Source organism: Molossus molossus, unplaced genomic scaffold (genome assembly GCF_014108415.1).
Source record: "Molossus molossus isolate mMolMol1 unplaced genomic scaffold, mMolMol1.p scaffold_m16_p_17, whole genome shotgun sequence".
NCBI classification, from domain to species: Eukaryota; Metazoa; Chordata; class Mammalia; order Chiroptera; family Molossidae; genus Molossus; species Molossus molossus.
In genome coordinates, this window is record NW_023425352.1 from 1038407 (window position 1) to 1062329 (window position 23923).

At 50.2% G+C, this 23923-nt stretch overlaps 1 protein-coding gene across 11 annotated transcripts in view; it reads right to left on the reverse strand.

Annotated features, from left to right (window-relative positions):
* ATE1 (arginyltransferase 1) overlaps positions 1–23923 on the reverse strand; it is a 99576-nt gene that overhangs the window by 12953 nt on the left and 62700 nt on the right. For all 11 annotated transcript variants that reach the window (XM_036264882.1, XM_036264881.1, XM_036264888.1 and 8 more), the window contains one exon: positions 15023–15143. In XM_036264882.1, coding sequence (XP_036120775.1) covers positions 15023–15143 — 121 coding nt within the window. The remainder of the gene's footprint in view (positions 1–15022; positions 15144–23923) is intronic.

Here is a 23923-nt window from a genome sequence, read left to right on the forward strand (position 1 = left end):
TGAAGGTGAGGGGGTAACTGAGTGTGAGTGTTCATCCCCTGGCGCTGTCTGTAAAAGGTCTGGAAGCAGTACAACCTCACTTAGGAACAATGAGTGTGCTCACTGCCCAGGCCTGTTTTCCAAGCAGCGCCCTCCACAGACAGACCCTACAGGCACAGCTGGGTGGAAAGTACAGGAGGAGCCCGAATGTTCTCTAACAGAAGGTAAGCAAATGCTCAGAGGACGATGGGACATGTCAAAAGAACACAGAAGTCACCTAGAGAGGGTTCCCACTGGCCCAATCTGAGACCATTTTAGCATTCAAAATAAACAGAGTAATAATCATACTACATTGGCGAAAACAGGGTTCCATGAGTGCACACCGACACCCCGTCAGGAAGGAAGGCACCAGCCCATGGAAGCAGAAGGGATCACGGAAATAGGATGTCATCACTTGGCAGCCACCTCAGTAATAAATGATCCAAACGAGCACTATCAATGAATGCGTTTGATAAAATTTTTACATGGTCTCAAAGTTTATCCCTACAACATATTTACTAACACTTCCAAAATCTTACTAACTGTACACTTGGGACATATCACTTTACCAAGGGACACACAATCAAGTCCCCAGCAGTGAGATGGTTGTCAGGTGTGCCTCCTGATAACACACCACTTCCCAGGATGTTCTTGTCAAAACTACATATCTCAATCGAATTATAAAGAAACACTTATTTGCAAGGATACATACAGCCCACGTTCACTGCAGCTTTACTCGCGTGGCCAAGACGTGGAGACAAGCGTCCTTCACTAGATGGCTAGGTAACGATGTGGTCCACATCCACACTGCACTACTACTCAGCTGCCTTTCGCAGCAACATGGATGGACCTTGAGAAGATCATGCTAAGTGAAATAAGTCGATCAGAAATTAATTTCCCCCAAAAAAATCTCTGTATGCTGATGGCTTCACTGAGATTTCTACCAAACATTTAAATAATTAACACCAAGTCTACACAATCTCTTTCAGAAAATAAAAAGGGAGAAAACACAAACCAGGCAAAGACAGTATAAAAAAGAAAACTACAAACCAGTATCCTTTATAAACATGAAGGAAAAATCCTTCACAAATTATCAGCAAACAGAATTCAGCAGTTGTGTTTATTCTGGGCATACAAGGCTGATTCAGTGTTTGAACACCAATCAATATAATCCAGATAGTAACAGTTTAGAGAAGAAAAATCACACGATTGCATCAAATGATGCAGAAAATGCACATGACAAGTTCAAAAACCATGAGTGACGAGAACTCTCAGAAAACTAGGAATGGAGAAAAACCACCCCAAACCTGATAAAGAACAGATGCATTCCCCCTAAGATTAGAAACAGAAAAGGATGTCTACTCTCACCATTTTTATTCAAAACAGTGCTGGAAGTGCTAACCATTGCAATATGGCAAGAAAAGAAACTAAAAAGTATTCATATTAAAAAATAAAACTGTTCCTATCTCCATATAACACAATAGTCTAAGTAGAAAAACCTCAAAGGATACAAAACAAATTCCACTAGAAAAATAGATGAGTTCAGCAAAGTCACAGGATGTAAGATTAACACACAAAATCACATCAAATGATGAGATTTCATATTGCAAATCACCTATCTGATAGGGATTAACATCCAGAATATAGAAAGAACTCCTCAACCTAAAACTCAACAACAGAAACACCAAATAAGTTGATTTAAAAAAAGGCAAAAGACCTGAAGAGACTATATTCTTCAAAGAAGATACACAAATGGCCAATAGGGACACGAAAGGATGCTCAACATCACTAATCACTAGGGAAACGCGAATTAAAAGCACACTTCTCAATTCAAATCATTCTTGGGATTATTTTCTTTCATTTCTCAATGTGATGTAAATGTTGAAATTAATCAGGTCGTAATAGCTTTAAATTGTTCTGTGTTGAGCCATTTTTGGAATAAAGATGGTACCTAAAATCTCCGTAAACTCCAATTCACCACAATGAAATGTCAGGAAATGATGCTATTGTTTTGTTTGTTCGTTTTTAACTTATCTTGATGAATGTATTACAGCTGCCCCTCCTTTTTCCCCCCTTGACCCCCTTCTCCACACTCCCACCACCCTCCTGCCTCCTCAACACTATTGTCTGTGTCTACTGGTTATGCATATATGCATATAAGTTCTTTGGTTTCTCTCTTCCCACCCCACCTCCCTCCTTCCCTTTGAGGTTCATCAGTCTAATAACCAATTTGTACTTCTTAATCCCTTCATCTTTTTCACCCAACCCCTTCCCATCTGGCAAGCAACAAAAAGTTCTCTGTATCTATGAGTCTGTTTCTGTTCTGCTTGTTCATTTTGTTTGTAGATTTGATTGTTGATAGATATGTATTTATTGCCATTTTATTGTTCATATTTTTCTATCTTCTTCCTCTTCAAATATTTCTTGCCAGTCCCTCTTGGCCTGCAAAGTTTCTTTTGAGAAACTGGCTGAGCCCTGGCTGGTTTGACTCAGTGGTTAGAGTGTCAGCCTGTGGTCTGGAGAGACCCAGGTTCAGTTCCCGCTAAGGACACGTACCTCAGTTGCAGTTTATCCCTGGCCCTGCTTGGGTTGTGTGGGTGGCGACCACTCGATGTGTCCCTTTCACGTCGATGTTTCTCTCTCTCTCTCTCTCTCTCTCCCTCCCTCTCCCCCCCCCCCCCCATCTCAACAAAATATCAAAAAATGTCCTCAGGCGAGGATAAAAAAAAAATTCAATAAAAGAAAGAAATTGGTTGACAGTCTTATGGGAGCTCCTTTTTAGGTAACGAACTGCTTTTCTCTTGCTGCTTTTAAGGTTCTTTCTGTCTTTAACCTTTGGCATTATGATGACGTATCTTGGTGCGGGTTCATCTTGTTTGGGACTCTGTGCTTCCTGGACTTGTATGTCTGCTTCCTTCACCAAGTTAGTGAAGTTTTCTGTCATTATTTTTTAAAATAGGTTTTCAATTTCTTGCCCTCTCTCTTCTTCTGGCACCCCCATGATGAGAATGTTGTTACACTTGAAGCTGTCCCACAGGCTCCTTATACTATCCTCATTTTTTTTTTATTCTTTTTTCTTTTTGCTGTTCTGATTGGGTGTTTTTTGCTTCCTTATATTCCAAATTGATGTTTTGCTTCTTGGTTTCACCTACTCTATTACTGATTCCCTGTAAATTATTCTTTATTTCAGTTAGTGCATCCCTCATTTCTGACTGGCCCTTTATTGTGCTCTCTTGAGGTCCTCACTAAGTTCCTTGATGTTTTCACAAAGTTCCTTGAAATTCTCACTAAGTTCTTTGAGTGTCCTTATAATCAGTGTTTTGAACTCTGCATCTGATTGATTGCTTATCTTCATTTCATTTAGTTCTTTTCCTGGAGTTTTGTTCTGTTCTTTCATTTGGGACTTGTTTCTTTGTCTCCTCATTTTGGCTGCCTTCCTGTGTTTGTTTCTATGTATTAGGTAGAGTTACTATGTCTCCTGGGCTTCTTAGGGTGGCCTGTTGTAGTAGGTGTCCTATAGAATCCAGTGGCACAGACTCCCTGGTCACCTTGAGGTGCTGGGCCCTCGAGGTGCACCCTTCATGTACACCCTTCTGTTGTAATTGGGTCTTGACTGCAGTCTCAGTGTGGCTTCTATAATTTTGTAGTGGTAGGACTTTCATTTAGCTCTATTTAGGGCAGTTCTGAAGGACGTTTGTTCTGTAGTTTCATTGTAATTTTGATGTGGTTGTGGGAGGAAGCGAGTACTGTGTTTACCTATACTGCCATCTTGACCGGAAGTCAGGAAACGATGCTTTTGTAAACAACCCACCAAAAAGACCCAGGTGCACTTGGAGTGAAAGGCTCTGCCTCCTGCCTCACAGCCTGGACGAGTCTCCGCCTGCTTCTCCCGAGTGCTCACCAGTTCCAGAAACAGGCACTCTGTGGAGAACACCCACGCTCCAGACCTTTCAGTAATTGGCAAAGCCCAACTGACCCTTCATTTGAAGAGAGGAATTTGGGCCCCAAACCTGACAGTGACTCTGGTAACTGTGGTAACTGTGGAGCTGAATTTACAGGTACTTTTCAGATAGCCTGAGCTGTCTTGCTGCCGCTGAAAAGCGCTGGGGTGCTGGTCCCCCTCCGGTGCACACAATCACCAGAGTGCTCTGGTTCTATCGTCTTTGGAGACCACCTGCGCACAGCAAACTCCCTTCTGAGGTGACAGAAAGTGTCAAATGATAAGCTCTGCGAGTTCAGAGGAAACGTGTTTTCTTGGAGCCCCTCACTGCTGCAGGTTTTGGGGTTCATGCTTTCGTCTTTACTGGACCCCCACCCTTTCTCTGCTGCAGGTACCCCTGTGCTCCCCGAGTCTCTGCTGTGCTTGCCTTTGTTCTCACTGGCTCGTGGTGGAGCCCTTCCTACCTGACGACTCAGGTCTCCCTCAGCGACAGGTGCTCTTGGTTTGTTTTCATTTCAGTACGTTACACTAAAAATGTCTACTTTTAAGCATATGTTTTAACAATGAAAAGGTGCAGGGCCCTATAAAGAACATCAAAATCCCTTTCTCATTATTAAATAAGTAAGCTAACCAGCAGCCCAGTCAGTCAAGGCAAAATTTCTCCACCAACACACTGAACCATGGGCAGCAGCAGAGAACCCTTTGACCCGGCCGCTCCCGGGACCCCCAGTGTCCCAGCGGCACTGCCAGGCTCTGACCAAAACCGAGGCCCTGCTTCCTGTGGCTCAGTGAACGGCTTACTCACTAGTCCCTGAAAGGGGAAACTTTCTAAATTCGTTTTTAAAGCTCACAAAGCCCCTTTAAGAACCCTCCCTGTGTCCCGAGCACCACTTCCTCAGTCTCGCCCGTTCGAGAACCTGCCAGGGGACTGAGCCTCTCTCAGCGCGGTGCTCTGTCCTTTCATCCACACACACTTCCGTGTCATTTTAAAATCTCAACTATTCCTTCGATGTATTTTGAAAAACAAAATAACTAAGTATTGTGACTAAGAGTCAATGAAGCAGAGAAGCAAAGCATCATTTTTTAATCTGCTGTAGGCTGGGGTCTGGCAGACGAACAGAAGGTGACCGTGAGGCATGCACCCTGGTGGCCTGGCTGGCCCAGGACAAAGTGTGTTTGCTGAGAATCTCCCCTGCAGGCAGCCAGGGGCAGCCGAACAGGAAGAATGCCAGGCTTGGCCGTAAGGTCGGCAGAGACACGACCGCAAGGACATGACTGCTGAAAGCACAGTGTAACCAAGGGAACTGCTGAGAATAAACCTGGCTGCACCCAGAGATCGGGAGCACTGCTCCCTTGCGATGGCCCCTCCCTCCAAGGCCTGTCCTCTGTGGCTCATTGCACTGATGACCCCCAGCAGGCTGAGAGTCCGAAACTGGTGACCCTGACATGATCAGCAATGTAATGGTATGCGAAAGGGAATTAGGACCCGGATCAAAGGGAAAGTGCACTCAAGTTATCTCGAGTCAGCGGCCCAGGTTTGGGCGAGCGGCCGGCACACCTGGGGAGTGTGAGGGTTTCCAGTAGGACAGCACGGGGCCGGACTTTCCAAAGACCAGTGACTTCACCTGCAAGTCTTACAGCAGCCTGGGAGCAGCTCAGCCCCAGGGGGGAGCGGAAGCTCTCGCGGCTTCTGAGGGACGCGCGGGAGCACTGCCCACGGTCCCTAAGCAGGGCACGCTGGATTCCGACGTGTGGTTCAGAGTGGGAGCAACTTTTAGGGTGTGCAAGGATTTGGGGTGTAATCTCTACACCTCGACCCTTCTCTCATGGCGACTGCTAGTTACAGCGCTGCAGCCGCTAACCAAGGAGATCAGTCCCAGCAGCGCAGCGGCTCCAACCTCCCCTTCCGAGGAGACTCCGGAACCAACCACCCCAACAGGGTCATCAGAAGAGAACTTCCCCCCCTTTGAGGAGGACCCCTCAGCATCTGAATGCCCAGCTATGGAGGGCTGTCTTAGAGAAGGTAGGAAAGCTGGGGGTTATGGAGTTTTCCCAGCCATTATTCGGCCGGGTCAACAATCTGTGATTGACTGTTTGTCCTATCAAGTTTTTAAAGAATTCAGGCAGAGCGTAATGGAAAATGGTTTTCAAAGTTCCTTTACCACAGGAATACTGGAGGGAGTACTAATGGTTATCAGATGCTCCCTGGGACTGGGCGGCACTCATGGGAACAGTGCTGACCCCCGATATGCAGTGTGGAGGCTGCAGTATCAGGAAGGAGCCACAGCAGGGGCTGAATGGCAGGGCCCTGCAGAGTTATTGCACGGGGGCAAGGGTGTGCCTGTGTTCTGTCTCCTACAGGTCCCAAGTGGTTGGCGCTTGGTGGATACGACCGCACCATGAGCAGGAAGAGCCTGCCCTTCAACCTGGTTCCTCAGAAGGCGCAGCTGACCTTGGACGCTGATCCTAACACGCTGAGTCTCGGGGCCCCTCTCGAACCTCTCCTGGGGTGACCAGGGGAAGCCTTAAGCAGCTGCAGCAATGTTCTGGGGAAGTTCTAGCCAGAGTGGGACTCCTCCACCCGGAGAGGACGTTTTGGCTTCTTATCTGCGTCTCCACACAGTCTGCGGTGGGTGTTTTGTGCTGCTTGTTTATACTATTGAGCCCTGCAGCAGAACATTTATATTGGACTCACATTATGGACCCCCCTTTATTCCGCCCTGTCACCGGGGGGGATCCGGAGGCCCGTTAGCTAGCAATGACACTCGCTGGCAAGAGGAACTTGGCTTCCCCCAGATGGGCCGCTGCTAGAGAACGCGGACGGGGTCCAGGCCAGTGCCAGTTTCATTTCCACTGGAGCTCCCTTCCCCCATTTGTCTGTCCATCCATGAAACCCCTGGCTGGGTGCACAGACAATGACAGTGGCCTTTGTACTCTAAGCCGGCCACAGTGGCCAGGCTGCCCACTTGCCCTTTATCACAGGTGTTGGGCTTAGAGCACAGAATCTCTCTCAAAATTCCAACCCCCCAGTGTCCATCCCCACCTGCGCTATGTTTCAGGGAACCAACCTCGAGTCCCCGGCCCCACACTGGAAGCCTTGCCGCTTGAGAGAGGTCGGTCCACAGGAGCCCAATTTGTTTGTTGTTTTTTTTTGTACGTGCCCCTAGCGGGAACCAACCCCAAGACTCTCTGGTCCGCAGGCCAGTGCTCCAACCGCTGAGCCAAACCGGCCCGGGCTGGCCCAATTCTGAGTCTTATTAGTCCCCTTATGGGGTCCACAAAAATGTTTGTCCAGCAGTCACCATGAGTTAAACTTCTTCGCACCCTCTAGCGCCTCTATTTCATGGACCAATGGAGGTCTCTAGGGACCTGTTCTCAGAGATGTCTACAAAAACCACACTGGCTCCTGGCACACAGAAATATGAGACTGGGTTTGCCTTTCTATGAGATATCATCTCATGGGAATCATACCCACAGTAGCAATTCTGCTCTGACACTGACTACTAAGCACACTGGTTCTGCAATGATTTGCATCTCTCACCCATATATGTTCTTGGCTGCCTCTTCTTTATCTCTGAAAGTAATAACAGATTTAACATTTGTGTTAATCAGCCTTACTTTCTAAGCTGCATTACTCATGGAAACACAACACCACCTAATGTCACTAGCATTGTCCCCACGCACGGCAGAGCAGAAGGATGGCTAGCAGCAACCCGTACCCGGCCATGGGCAGGTGGACCTGGCCTGGCACAATGAGCCGAAGCATCTGGGCACCCCCGTGAAAGGAGGCTGACTGGGTGGCTCACAGCGTTCATCACTTCAGCCACAGTCATCGCTGCGACTGCGGCTGTTTCAGTCACGGCCTCGACGGACTCGGTCCAAACTGCACATACTGTGGCTGGAGTCGTGACCAGTGCTACTAAAAATGTGACTTCCCAGACAGAAATTGACCAAGGAGTTCTGACTGGATTAGATGGCTCAGAGCAGTGGTTCTCAACCTGTGGGTTGCAACCCCTTTGGGGGTCGAGCGACCCTTTCACAGGGGTCGCCTAAGACATAACAGTAGCAAAATCACAGTTATGAAGCAGCAATGAAAATAATTTCAAGGTTGGGGGTCGCCGCAACACGAGGCTGAGAACTGCTGCCTCAGGGAGGCGCAGGGCGGGCGGCGTGCAGAGCCCTGGGCCCCCCGCGCTGGGCCTGGAGCTGTCACAGCATGTGTGTAGCTGCAGTGCCTGGAACGCCCCCCCCACAGCTGGACATGGACAGCAACACATACGTGGAGCATTTGCTGGCAACCTGGGGGGGCAAGGAGCTAATCTGAAAAGGCTCTGGAAGCACAGTCAGCAGCTACGCAGCACGTGCTCCACAGAATGTTTCAAAGGCAATCCCAGAGACCATCCAGAGCGAGGGTTGAGGGTTGCAATCTGAGAGTCTGGGTTTCTCCCGCTATTGCTTGTTTTCCGGTTTGTGTTGGCCTCATGGTTCCCCGAGGACCCTGGCGAATGGTGTCCTCTCTGCAGAAGACCGAAAAGCGAGTCATGACGCTCCTGACCACCGCAACCATGGCGATTCCTCAATTATAAGAAAGCAAAAAAGGGGGAGATGTAGGGTTGGGGGTTTGGTGGATGGACCAGTGTAACCTTGAGGTGTGCATTCCGCGGCCTGGCTGGCCGACGACAGTGCGAGAGGAGAACCGGAAAACTGCCCAAGGGAGCGGGTGTGGGCGGGAACAGGAAGAAAGCTGGGTCGGCAGAGACGCCACCTCCAGGACATGACGGCTGAAAGCAGTGCAGCCGCGGGGACGCTAAGAGCGTGACACTGCGCCCCGAGACGGGAGCGCTGCGCCCCGAGACGGGAGCGCTGCTCGTCGGCCGCGTGGACCGCTGCGCCCCGAGACGGGAGCGCCGCTCGTCGGCCGCAGCCGGGCCGGCACGCTCCTCTCCCCCCGGGAACTGCAAGGTCTTCAGACTGGTTTCCTGAGTGTCTGGCTCGGGGAGAGATGGCCGCAGTCTGTCATTCAGAGCCAGGACTCTGCTGCCAAAGCAGACTGGCACCCCTGGCAGAGCCAAACGGTACAAGTGAACTGGCTGCTCCCTTCTGACCAGGAATGAAACCCCAGACCTCTCGGTGACGGGACGACGCTCCACCCACGGAGCGGCAGGCTTCACAGTGACAATGTAGCATGATAGCTGTCAGGTGCACTGCAAAGAAACTTTGTTTTCTGAAAGCGTTAAAGGACAAGGATTATGCAAATTCAGTAAACTAGTCCAGGTAGATTTATTTAGATTTAGTCAGTATCTCAGTCCCTAATCCCTCCCTCCCAAGGCTTTCTAACTTCGGTCAGCGCAAAGGGTTTTTTAATCCAGACGCGGGAGGAATTCCTTTCGAAGCCCCCATGAGACCGCGTGTGACAAGCCTGCGGGGCTCGCGCAGGCGCAGGCAAGGGCAGCCCGAGGAGGAAGGCCGGCAGCATTGGCATGTCCCAGGGCTCCTTCCCATGCACCTGTCCCACTGTGCCATCCTCCCTTCGGAAGACAGACCCCCCACCAGGGAGCTCACTCAGACTGAGTGTGACGTGAGCGCTGGGCCCTGGGCAGGCCTCTGACCTGACCTCGGACCCTGCACCACTCCTCTGCTGCTGCCTGGTCAGACAAGTGATGTTTGTTTAGAATAAAATACTTTTTTTTTTATCCTCACCCGAGAACATTTTTGCATTTATCTTCAGATAGAGCAGGAGGGAAAAAGGGAGGAAGAGAGAGAGAGACAAACATCGACATTAGAGAGAGACACATCAAGTGGTTGCCACCCACAGACCCCAACTGGGGCCGCAGACTGCGACTGAGATACGTGCCCTTAGTGGGAACTGAACCCCGGACTCTCTGGTACATGGGCCAACGCTCTAACCGTTGAGCCAAACTGGCCAGGGCTAGAATAAAATATTCTTAACAAAGCATATTGACTGCATGATATAAAATCAATGGGCATGGCATTTCAGTCCAGAGTTTGTCCCAGATAAGTGTATGGGGTCACATCTTACTCAAAAGTCAGACACATCGGAAGAAGAGACACTTTGGTAGACAAAAATTGTTACATTACACACAAAACAAAAGCAAAGAGTTATTCTTAAAATGAGGCATATGGCCCGGCCGGTGTGGCTCAGTGGTTGAGTGTCGATCCTGCACCAAGAGGTCGCCGGTTCAATTCCTGTTCGGGCACATGCCCAGGTTATGGACCTGATCCCCAGTGGGGGGTATGCAGGAGGTGGCCAGTTGATGTTCTCTCATAGATGTTTCTATCTCTCTCTCCCTCTCCCTTCCTCTCTCTCTAAAATCAATAAAGGGCCCTGGCCGGTTTGGCTCAGCGGTTAGAGCGTCGACCTGCGGTCCAGAAAGGCCTGAGTTCGGTTCCCGCCACTCGATGTGTCCCTTTCACATCGATGTTTCTCTCTCTCTCTCTTCCTCTTTCTCCCTCCCACTCTATCTTAACAAAAAAGTGAAAAAATGTCCTCCGGTGAGGATAAAAAATAAATTAATTAATTTAATTTAATTAAATCAATAAAGGAAAAAAAAATTTTAAATGAGGCATATGATTATGTTGTTTGCTAAAACATACATGTAAACAATGATATTACTGTGATACCGCAGAATTTAATTTTGTTTAGTTTTGGACAGTTTTCAGTTAAATATCTAGTTAGGGACATAATCTCTATACTACTTGATCAATAAAATGACAACATTAGACCCCTGTAAAATATGAAAGTATTAAAATCTTGCCGGACTGAGAGTGGGCCCTTTTAACAGAGCATCAAGTCTGTGCCGCAGCAGACGTCCAAACCCAGCGCAGCGGAGGAGCTGTCTGGGGAAGAAAGCAGCTCGTCCCCTCACCAAGCTGCACACGACAGTCCTCACCCAAGGCCCGGTATGTTTGTATGCATAGGAACAAAACACAGCCCTGGCCTGTTTGGCTCAGCGGTTAGAGCATCGGCCTGCGGTCTGGAAAAATCCAGGTTTGGTTCCCACTGGGGGCGTGTGCCTCGGTTGCGGTTTGTCCCCGGCCCTGGCTGGGTCATGTGGGTGTCGACCACTCGGTGTGTCCCTTTCACACTGATGTTTCCCTCTCTCTTTCTTCCTCTCTCTCCCTCCCGCTCTATCTGCACAAAAAATGGAAAAATGTCCTCGGGTGAGGATAAAAAAAAACAAAAAACCCAGAATGGAAACCAGGGGCAGAACTGCTACCTTAGTCGCCAGTGCTACTAGAATGAAGAAACAGAGACGCGGCCTGCCAGCAACAGACAAGGTGCGCTCAGAAAGCTACGATCCCTATCACATGCGGACGGGTCTGAACTTGAACAGTAGGTCCTCCAACGACACAGAGACTTCAGTACAAACAAAAGCACAAAGCATGATTATCATCTTCATTTAAAAAACAGAAAAACCACACACAGGGACGCGCACAGAGAAAGAAGGAAGGCGCGCAGACACATGGGCAGTGCTGCCACGGCGCAGGCCGCGGGCCCTCCGATCTTCTCAGTAGGGTGATGCATTTGGACACGTTTTCTACTGGTGTTCCCAGTAAGTATTTTTTTAAATAATTCTTAAAAAGAGGTAAGAGGTGACTCTGATGAAGACATTTTAAAATGTATCTGCCCTGGCCAGGTAGCTCAGTTGGTTAGAGTGTTATCCTGATACACCAAAGTGTGGGTTCGATCCCCAGTCAGGGCACATATAAGCAACCAATGAATGCACGAATACGTGGAATAAGAAATCTCTTTCCCCACCCCTCCCTAAAATCAATAAAAATTATTATTATTTTATTTAAAATCTGTCCAGATCCAACTATCAATTTAAAAGCAATCTAAAAGGTCCAGCCAGTGCGGCTCAGTGGTTGAGCGTCGACCCTGCACCAAGAGGTCACCGTTTGATTCCCGGTCAGGGCACATGCCCAGGTTGTGGACCTGATCCCCAGTGGGGGGCGTGCAGGAGGCAGCCAATTGATGTTCTCTCTCATCCATGTTTCTATCTCTCTCTCCCTCTCCCTTCCTCTCTCTCTAAAATCAATAAAGGGAAAAATAAAATAAAATAGAAGCAATCTAAATACTTCTACTTTAACATAATTGAGAAACTTTGAAACTTTTTCTTTGGAGTAGGCAGAGGTCCTGAATTGAAAAACAAAAGACCTATTTATGAACAAAATTGATTTCTTTAGTATTTTCCAGGTTACTTCAGTGTGTCAGCTCCTCCCCGTAGGACTTTAAAAGCAGTAAACACAAGTTTCTATCGTCAGCCAGCCTTCCCAGTTGAGAAACCACCACAGGACCAAAATCGACGAGCTGTGTGTGGCGGGAGGGGAAGGAAGCTCCCAGAGGCTCCCAGCGCCCAGGGAGGGGAATGGGTCTCCTTGCACGTGGCCACGATGCGCCTTGCAGCCGGGCCGGTGTTCCTCAGACACATGTGGCGGCTGTGCCTCTGCACAGCCCTCTAACTGGCGAAGACAGGAAGGAGAGCTCCGACTTAGGGGAAGCACCATGCTGACGGACAACACTGCCCGCACTCAGCTCCGCGTGGCCTCTCGGCCAGTCTGGGTCAGGAAAAGGAAAGCTGGCCCCAGAGAGGAGGACAGCGTCTCAGGGCCATCGGAACCTCGGGTGACGGTCCCAGCATGCTCAGTGCGCTCCAGCACAGAACTGCATTTCAATTTCCTGACACCACAGGACGTGCGTCTGACTTCGCAGTGTCTGGATTGGGACATTCGATACTGATGACACTGTATGGTGCTCTCCTGAACGTTCCAGAGATCCAGCCTGTGGAAAAGGGTCTCCTTTCTTCTGTGAAGCAGGAGACGACAGGCCCAAACAGAGTCCCTGTGCTAAGCCCTCGTCGGCGAACCGAGACTTGATACCTAACTCAAAGTATCGGCCTTGCGCAGGGACAGACTCCTGAACCAGTCTGTCCGGAATTACTGGTCAGCACTGCTGAGGCAAGCTGCCTGGCAGGCCGACGCCCCTGGAGAAAGCGACCTGGCCACAAACCACCCGCTCCCTGCTGGCGTGACTCCGTCCCGCCCTCTGCTGACTACCCACGTCCTCCAGCACCTGCAGCTCCTCCGAGCTCCTTTGCACCTGCTGGATGGGATGCTGCCGATTCACGAATCAATGAATAAAGTCAGTAAGATCTTTCAAGTTTACTTAAGTTGAGTTTTTTTTTTTAACACTTCAAATCACTATTTTCAAAAAATATTCACTCCTCTCGTTTTCATGAAGAGTTCCGAGCAGTGATGCCCCCACTGGAGCCAGCATCACTCAGCGCCCACTCAGCAGCCCAGGGGAGGGGCAAGCTCGTGGGGGGTGGGGGTGGGGGATGCAGGTGACAGAAACCAGTCAGCATGAGATTTACCTTTTTCTTTGCCATGAAATGCTTCATTAGTCTTACTCTGGAAAATGAATTAAAAATCTATTGACATGAATGTCCACACATGCACGGAACCACTCAGACACCTCTCCAACGCCACTTAGACACCTCTCCAACGCTCTGAGACCAGGGGCCTGTGGCCGCTTTGATCTCTGATTTACACTCAGAAGAGAAGCAACTGTCAGAGCAGATCAAAAAGGAGAAACAAAAAGTAGGACCGTCAGAAGCCTGGGAGTCAGAACCAATGAGATCACTGGTACCAGCTGGGAGGAACACACAAAGACCACTCTCCCGTGGGAACATGGAATGACGCCGAGAGGTTCCACCGTAAGAAACTGGCTCTGACCCGACAAGAGAGAAGCAGGAAGGACAGTTGCTCTTGGAGGAGAGAGGACAGGTGGGCAAGCGCCCTCCTGGGACATACAACTGCCTTCGGCTGTCAGCCTGACTGTAAACTGACAGTCAAAGCTGGCATTTCTTTGGAACATAAATCTGTTCGTTTGATAGGTTGTCACTTTACTGAGAAGGAAATGGTGAGTTAGACCGACAGTTTAAGGTGCCTGCAACCCAAGTATCTAAAGAACCTGGGGAGCCGGGCTTGAGTCAGGTGAGCCCCTACGGCCCTGTCCATCGGGTTCTTAGGCATCTTGATTTCCTAACAGCTGAAGGTAACAAAATACAATGATACAGAAACCAATATTTTATAACAAAAAACCTGATTTGTGAAGAAAAATGCACATCTCAGAACAGAAGAAATGACTACATGTTTTTGCCTCCTCGTCTTCCCATTTGATCTGTCCATTTACTAACCTCCCCCGCCCCGGCCTTCCCAGTGCTTCCCCGTCCCAGACTCAGACCGCAGGCGGCTAGCAGAGCACCATCTGCGTCCTGAAAAAGTGTGCACTGAGCATCCCTGCGGGGGCTGGGACCAGAAGGTCCAAGGAACACACAGCTCAGCACCCAGAACTGCGCTTGGGGGAGACACACAGCAACTGCACGCAACCCCCACCGGAGCAGAGGGCAGCCTGGTCAACAGAGCCACAGTGGGCGGTCACACACACAAGGTTCTGCTCCGTCTACAAACCCCTCACCGAGTGCTGTGGATGGGGTCCCTCCACTCACACACATGGGGTTCTCCATCCATCTGCAAACTCCCTGAGTGCTATGGGGTGGGGTCCCTCCACTCATACACACGGGGTTCTGCTCTGTCTGCAAACTCCCTACTAAGTGCTATGGGGGTGAGGTCCCTCCACTCACACACACGGGGTTCTCCATCCATCTGCAAACTCCCTGAGTGCTATGGGTGGGGTCCCTCCACTCACACACACGGGGTTCTGCTCTGTCTGCAAACTCCCTACTAAGTGCTATGGGGGTGGGGTCCCTCCACTCACACACACGGGGTTCTGCTCCGTCTGCAAACTCCCTACTTAGTGCTATGGGGGTGGGGTCCCTCCACTCACACACACGGGGTTCTGCTCCGTCTGCAAACTCCCTACTAAGTGCTATGGGGGTGGGGTCCCTCCACTCACATGCATGCACACCCATGTGCACTCTACTACATACAGAACACGATCTAGACCCTGCTGGGAGTCACAGCCACGTGGACTCTATAAACAAAGCCAACGATTCCCATCAAGCCCTGCTCCACACATACCTGCTTCAGGGTCCTGGTTGAAACGGCAGTACTTGGAGTTCTCAAGGGAAGGCAGGCACTGTTCGATGGGTACCCAGACATACGTCTCAGGACACAAGAGATCAGAAGGTCTATAATGACCCTAAAGAGACATGAGGAGAAAAGGCACAGGCATTACTAACATAATAACTTCCTCAAGGCTCCAGAGTTCCAGAAAACGTTTTAAATTTTTTAAAAATATATTTGTATTGATTTTAGAAAAAGGAGGGGAGAGAGAAACATCAATGTGAGACAGAAACATTGACTCAGTGCCTCCTGCACAGCCCCTATTGGGGATCGAGCCCAAAACACAGGCATGTGCTCTGACTGGAAATTGAACCTGTGACCTCTTGGTGCATGGGTCAACACTCAAGCACTGAGCCACACCGGCTGGGCCAGGAAAGGTTTAAATGACAAATGTAAATGAAGTCAACCAGAAACAGCATTACTGTAAATACCAGATGATTCTACCAGGAATGATTCCCACCTCAGGGGTGCACCTGCAACTCAGAGGCTCTCTGATGTAACACAGGGCCATCCAGGACGCCTGTGTCCATTTGGAAGAAGTGATTCTTGCTGAGCTGATTGCTAAATAAGCCCAGTTTTAAAATCAAGTTGTCTTTTAAAAGCTAGTTAATAACACAGGAAAATTTCTTTGCATATGTGAGAGCATTGTAATTCATATATAAAGCAAACTTACTTTCCAAAATAAAATTTCATCATCCTTAGTCACAAATTTTCACTTTGTGGACTCAGCTGGTAGCTCTGGGCCTGTCAACATAGTTCCAGGGGCCGTCTGAACGGACAGATGCCGACCAAGGCCTGTACGGACAGATGCCGACCGAGGCCTGTACGGACAGATGCCGACCGAGGCCTGTACGGACAGATGCCGACCGAGGCCTGAACGGACAGATGCCGACCGAGGCCTGAACGGACAGATGCCGCCCGAGGCCTGTACGGACAGATGCCGCCCGAGGCCTGAACGGACAGATGCCGCCCGAGGCCTGAACGGACAGATGCCGCCCGAGGCCTGAACGGACAGATGCCGCCCGAGGCCTGAACGGACAGGACAGATGCCGCCCGAGGCCTGAACGGACAGATGCCGCCCGAGGCCTGAACGGACAGATGCCGACCGAGGCCTGTACGGACAGATGCCGACCGAGGCCTGAACGGACAGATGCCGACCGAGGCCTGAACGGACAGATGCCGACCGAGGCCTGAACGGACAGATGCCGACCGAGGCCTGAACGGACAGATGCCGACCGAGGCCTGTACGGACAGATGCCGACCGAGGCCTGTACGGACAGATGCCGACCGAGGCCTGTACGGACAGATGCCGACCGAGGCCTGAACGGACAGATGCCGACCGAGGCCGTGACGGACAGATGCCGCCCGAGGCCTGAACGGACAGATGCCGCCCGAGGCCTGAACGGACAGATGCCGCCCGAGGCCTGAACGGACAGATGCCGACCGAGGCCTGAACGGACAGATGCCGACCGAGGCCTGAACGGACAGATGCCGCCCGAGGCCTGAACGGACAGATGCCGCCGAGGCCTGTACGGACAGATGCCGACCGAGGCCTGTAACGGACAGATGCCGACCGAGGCCTGAACGGACAGATGCCGACCGAGGCCTGAACGGACAGATGCCGACCGAGGCCTGAACGGACAGATGCCGACCGAGGCCTGAACGGACAGATGCCGACCGAGGCCTGAACGGACAGATGCCGACCGAGGCCTGAACGGACAGATGCCGACCGAGGCCTGAACGGACAGATGCCGACCGAGGCCTGAACGGACAGATGCCGACCGAGGCCTGAACGGACAGATGCCGACCGAGGCCTGAACGGACAGATGCCGACCGAGGCCTGTACGGACAGATGCCGCCCGAGGCCTGAACACACTGCGGGCCAGCAGCCCTCTACAGCGTCCTCACACTTTTTCTATTTTAGAGAAAACGATTCACATACTTAGCCAATCATGTACCCCAAATCTAAAAAAGACTATATAAAGGTGCTGAAGGGGGAAAAAAATCATTCACCTAAAGGTAATTTGGTGGACAACACTTAGTGAAAATTTTCAGAAATTTCAAAATTAGCTAAAATTCAAAATGTCTTTTCTCTAAATTTTAAAATTCATTACAGAGTTAATACCTGGACCATGTTTTTCACATTTTTGCTATAACACAGAGTGAGAAATACATTTTACATCATCACCTAGTAAACACATGCAAACATAAAACCAGAAGCAAGCCTTTCACTGCAGAACGCTCACGCCTGTCACGTGACCCTCTATTTCCTATTCCCGCCACCTCCCTTTCGAGAAGACACTGCTGAGCAATGGAACTGCTCTCACAACAACGAAGGACGCAGCCTGAGAAGCACCGTGGCTGGAGGGCGCAGTGCAGTGGGGTTCTGTATTGGTGCGCGCTCTGCTGGCCACTACAGCTGCACCCCTCAGACGTAAAGTGAGCTCCGAGTCTCCCCAGATTCAGAGCATTCAGAAGTCCTAAGCTGATGGAGAGACTACGTGAAATGTGCGTCGACAAGCTAATTCCTGGGAGACTGGGAGGGTCCCCCGAAGGTGGAGCTTACTGGGGACAACACGGGCAGGCCCGGGACAGGAGCTTACTGGGGACAACACGGGCAGGCCCGGGACAGGAGCTTACTGGGGACAACACGGGCAGGCCCGGGACAGGAGCTTACTGGGGACAACACGAGCAGGCCCAGGACAGGCTGAAAGGACACGCATGACCTGGGTGGAGCGACGGCAGGGACAGGGATGCAGGCCTGGGCCTGGCACAGCTCTGGGCAGCAGGCAAGGGCAGTCTCTGCAAGACGGAAAAGGCGGGTCGGGTCAGACTCTGGGAGGCGCATACATCACACCTTCTCCATGAAATGGGGTGCTGGGGTGCTTGCTGGCCAAGAGAGCCAGTGTGCCAGAAAAGACCAGGCCCCGCCCGGCTGAGTTCCGGGGTGGTCACTGTGGTGTGATGTCTCGCTGCCCTGGAGCAGGCGCGGTCACCCGCAAGGGCAGCTCCAGGTGGCCCACACGCGTCTGCCAGGATACAGGGCTCTTTAAATTAGTAATTCATTGGAAGCGCAATACAGCAAAGGTTCCAGGAAATCTTATGATGCAGCGCCATCCTCTCCGCTAACCCAGCCCACCCTTGCGTCTGCAGACCTCGATTCAATGGACTTCGGATTTAACAAACAAAATTTCCGGTCTGTATGTAACATCCTGCTAATTTTGAAATGTTTTTAACCAATATTTGCTTTTAATTAAATTGATAGGTTATTTTTTTGTTATTGATTCACTGTTATTTCGAAAAATTTTAGCAAATAGGCCATATGTTGGAAAAGACACTGTAGTAATGTCACCAAAATAAATAAATATCACACTTACACAACTGTAGGCGACATATTTGCACCCAAGGGTCACCACTGGCAAGCAGTGCTCTGCGCGGGTCGGCATGTGGCCACACCGCCGCTGCGCAGCCTCACACAAGCCTGGGCCACGCCCAGAGTGTGGGTCTGCTCACTCGCGGTGACTGGTGGACGTGCGTGTTCACTACACTCCGTCAGTATAAATTTATAATACTATAATACACACACAACGTTTATCTGTGAAATCAAGCTTTTCATACATACTTAACTTTAACAACACAAACACGTCTGAAAAACAAGTTTGGGCAAAGATTTGGACTATCCCGAACTGGAGACTGCTGGTTTAGAATGGTATAACCATCTGGGAACAGACATTCTTCTACGTCTCCCATCTGTGACCGGAATGTGGAATGAACAGCGGGCAGGGGGCGGGCCGTGCTCCAGCGCCTCCGCACAGTCCCAGGGGCAGCGACGGGCGCGAACGGACCCCACGTGCTCACCGACACTGCACCACTGACTTGACCTTGGCCCAGGGGAGAAAGGACTGTTCATTTGCTTTGTGCATCTTTCCATATATTTAAAGAAATGTGTTTTTCCTTGTCTGTAAAGTGGGCCCATGGTGGTCTTGTGTTTCTGCTCTTATTAATTAAAACTCTGCAGCATAACGGAGATCAGCCCTGCGTCTGTGAAGCACGTGGCTCCCCCGGGACTGTGCCCGTGGCCTCGCCGCTGCGCTGTCACGTGGAATCTACGCGGCAAAACAGATCCTGTTGTAAAATGGCGTCTGCGTCTTCCAATATAATTTAAAAGGCCACTATCATTCGAATATTATAAAAACATTTTCATCGTTTTTTAGTATTTTTATGGTTTCATAATTTAACATTTACCCTCCATCTGGAATTTATTTTGGTGTAAGGTAGAAAAAAGGATCCCACCTAATTTCTTTCAGATGTTTACCAAACGGCCTCAGTGTCATTTTCTGAACAACCGTCATTTACCCCGATTTAAAAGTCTTTTTGATGACTCACTAAGTGCCATGGCGCACACAGCGCCTTCGGCTATGTCCGCTGTCCTGGCCGGTCAGTGGCCATGCGGTGCCCTCAGCAAGTGTTAGGTGCTCAGTACCTGCTAGACCTCCCCCTGCCCACAGCTACTTGCAAAATTTTCTGGCTCTTCTTGCTTAATTATTCTAAGACTGTATTTAATATACAAAAAATATCACTTTTCTGAACAAGGAAATAGTAATAAAATAGAACGATGTCCCTTCTCTACTGTGATGGCAGAGCATAACAGAAGAGAATCCCAAACATGTCTAGTAAAAAAAAATACATGTATCATCTTAAGTTAACAAAAACAAAAACCCGAACATTATATGACACCATCTTCTAAGGTTGGGAGCTGACTGCAGACTGGCTGCATCACACAGATCAATGGGGGGGGGGGGGGGGTAGGGCAGGGCGATCAGGCTGCAGCGAGAGACCTCCGGGTTAGCACAACTGCGTTCCAGGAGGATATGCAGAGGCACCCACTCCACCTGAACCCGGTGTCTGCTGACAGTAAGAAGTAGGCGGTCACCGTAGCTGGCGTGGCTCAACCAAGGGGCGGACTCCTGCACAAGGAGAGGGTGCCCCAGGGCACAAACCTGGGTGTGCAGGAGGCAGCAGATTAATGCTTCTCTCTCCCTCCCCCTTCCCCTGTCTAAAATCAGGACAAACATCTTTTAAAAAAACTAGACAATTAAAGAAATAGTCAATGAAGATTAACGGCATCCTCACTGTGGAACAGCATCAGGCACTGGAAACAGAGATGGACCAAGGTGTCTCTAGACGGCTCAGTCCGCTGGCAGACAGCCCGGAGGACATCCCAGGAAAACACACCGAGAGTGGCTGCGCAGACGCCCCAAGTCCCTGCACGCACGACGCTCTTTCAAGGCCATATTTGCTCAGAACAATGGGCCAGACAGTTCGCTCTTAACTCTCCAAACACTTAGTTCACCTCATTGGAAAACCATAAATACACCCATTTTAACTTCTGCTCATCATCAAAATAAGATTTCTAATTCATCGCTTTCTCCCAGGCGCAGGCTGATCACAGCGCCCCCTCTCGGGCCACGGGAAGCCGCAGGGAGGACGCGAGAGGAAGCGCTGGGAGCGGCCCCTGGTCCAGCGCGCACACACTCAGCTGGCCCAGGGCTCTGACTGGAGCGCATCACACAGCTAGAGACACAGCATCGGAAGCCACCTGCCCGCTCAGCTCCTGTGAGAAATGGGAAACGTCTGTGTCGAGAACGTAATTACTTGAGGGTTTGGACACACCTTCCTGTGTTCAGAAGAAAAAGTATTTAATTAACCTCTAAGTACACCCATTCATATTGGAACAATTAGGTAAAAGCAGAGTAATTCTTTCCTAGGGTGCTTGACTTTTGGTAAATAAGAAATCTGAGTGACCACAGATTTATAAAGTACTGAGTTTTAAAACGTGGTCTGACAGGGCTTAACTCACAACTTCTTCCAGCGTCCTTTCAATCTGGCCAACCCCGCAGAAGACCCCCCATCTCAGGACCAGGCACCTGAAGGGGGAGCTACAGCAGAGGGCAGGCGGGTGCACCTCAGGGGCGTGGAAAGGGTGACCCTGTCTTCCAAAAGCCTGAACACAGACAGAGACACATGCTTTTCACTACCAATGAGCTTCTGGTGGGGAAGGACCCTCTGTTCAAAGTCCTGAAAGGGACGTAACTTCAGCCAGGTGTGTCTCCACCACCAGCCACTTGGCTCCCATGTGACAGGGCTGGGCACAGGGCAGACACAGCCCCACACTGAGCTGCACAGAAGACTGGACGTTTGCTCAGAGCATGACCACAGTATTCAATGGTTTTATTTTCTTTAAAGAAAACCACTGAGACTATCTGTAAAATACAAATTACACTACACCCCCCCCAAAAAAAGAGGAAAAAACTAAAATATGATCATAGTATTTTCATCCTTCTAAACAGAAACCCTTCCCTACTAGCAGAACCCCCAAGCCCTCTGTCCCCAAGCTCCTGGCACTAGTATCGAAGGAATACTGGCCGACACGACCACGCTTCTGTCTGAGGTAGCGCAAATGCCAAGGCAAGACCAGCTGAGAGGCCCCTCTGGCCTGTCCTGCTCTCCCCTCGTGCCCCTGGCCATCGTCCACTCAGCCTCACGGCCTCCTTGCTCCTGGGATGAATGCATCAGGCCTGCCCACGTCCCTTCTCACTGGCCGTCTCATCCTGGTCTGACGGTGTTCCCATGGCTAACTCTGTCACCCACTGGAAGTTCTGGCTCAAAGGTCACCTCCTTGGTGAAGCCCACCTGCTATTTTTTTCTTCCATAGGACTTATCTCCTTATAACGTTCCTATTAATTAACTCATTTTCTGTGTCTATAGGAAACTAGACACGGAAACTAGAATGTAGAAATCAGAGCACTTCTAGTCCGGTGCGTTTGCTGACATATCCCCAAACCTGCTCAGTAAATAACTGGTACGAGTTAACAGCGATCCCAGCACACTCCACCCACCCATGTCCTATGTCCTTCTCCACGTACAGTGGACGCCACTGAACATGCGGTCCCGCACATTACACCACTCCGGTGAGCCCGTCAGCATCTGTGGAGTATGTGTTCATGGCGCAGCCCTGCCATCTTCACGGCACACGGACAGCTGCCCCGGAGGAGTCCACCCAGGATCGACCCTGGAGTGTGAGACATGCCTCGGAGTCAGTGGAGTAAAAGGGTTCTCACACGCAGGCTGGAAACACTGCTTCACGTCCTGCGCTTCGCTCCTCGAAGCCGAGACTCTCTCCTCATTTCACGCGCACACACTTTCTTGTGAAGAAAAGCCTCGTTTGTCATGCTAAGTCTCATGTTCCGAAAAGGGGGAACTGCGAGAGGGAAAGGCCTGTCAGCCGACTGCAGTGGAGCAGTGCGAGCTGTACCCGCATCTGTGAGAACAGAGCTCACGGCAACTCTGCACGTCTCAGTTAACTTTCATCATCTCGAGAAAGTAACGAACTCAGACATCGTGTCTACTGTCCAGACAGAACAGACCAAGTAGCTGTAGTGATAAACTCGGAACTAGACTCGCGATCATCATTCTCTTTCTATACTTAAACTTTATAATACTCATAATTCTTTTCTTCTTTATTGATGTGAGAGAGAGAGAGGAAGGGAGAGATGGAAACATCGATGAGAGAGAACATGGATTGGCCGCCTCCTGCATGCCCCCCACTGGGGATCGGGCCACAACCTGGGCATGTGTCGTGACCAGGAATTGAACCAGCAACCTCTTGGTGCAGGGTTGACGCTCAACCACTGAGCCACACCAGCTGGGCCACGATACTCATGATTCTTTACAGCATTTTCAAAATAACTTCCAAAAACCTTAAAGATCACAATGCCGCTCAGCACGCACGGGGGTCTGCACGCCGGGACGGGCAGGAGCGAGCCCGTGGGGGCTGTGCTCCAGCGGCTTCCACAGCCGGAGCTGACGCAGAGGGCGCCACGGGACGATGGCAGTGCCTTGGCCCGGGCCACGGCACCGAAAAGATTGGCAGGGCAGGTCACCAGGCAGGCGGCCCGGGCCACGGCACCGAGCAGGCGGCTAGGCCCAGGCAGACTGTCGGCAGACATGCTGGCGAGGCGGCAGCCTGTCCTGTGACTGCTCAGAAGAGCTGCCTTTTGCAGGGAGCCCAAGTCCGAGGAGCACCATGGTTGGGAAAATAAGGCAATTACCAAAAGCGAACACAGATCCAAGATCTGCAGAGCTGTCTTCCGAGCTCCCAAACACGTTCGTCAAAACTCCTCCAAACAGGAAACGAAATGAGAAACAACTGCTCCAGCTCCACAGATCAGTGTGTGCTCCTGTGTCCACCGTCTGTGGAAGCTTCAAAAGTAAGTGTATCTTCAGCTGCCACTCCACGGTGAGGTCAGCTCACTGACAAAGAGTAAGTCCGTCTCTTCTTTGAACAAATACCGACATCCATCTATTCAAATTTACTACCAGCAGGTAACTTTCTTCTTAATACACAACGATGTACGGGAAGCAACTTTCAGGTTCCCGAGTGAACCCTGCTGTAAGCTGGTGCTGTCTGGAGGAATGCTATGAAACCTGTGGTTTTGAGATCACACTCTGGTTTCTTTCATCTCATTACATCTTTCCAGATGCCCACAGAAGTACTCCTTACGACAACTGATCAAACATGAGAGAAATACTTCTTACTCACATTATAACGGGAGATTCCCCTGGAACAATCCTGAAGAAAGCATTGAAATGACTACCCCTTAACACAAATTCAGTCTTAAAAGTTCTACTCTTTGATTATAGTAAATCCAGAAATACACGGTTTTAATTTCAAAACGGCTTTGACATTTTTTAAATGTTTCTTTTTGGCCTTTATAAGACATCTGCAAAAGCCTATGCACCCAGGGTTATATATGTTTGCAGATCTGACGTGTAAGAATTCTCTCTGAATGTTAC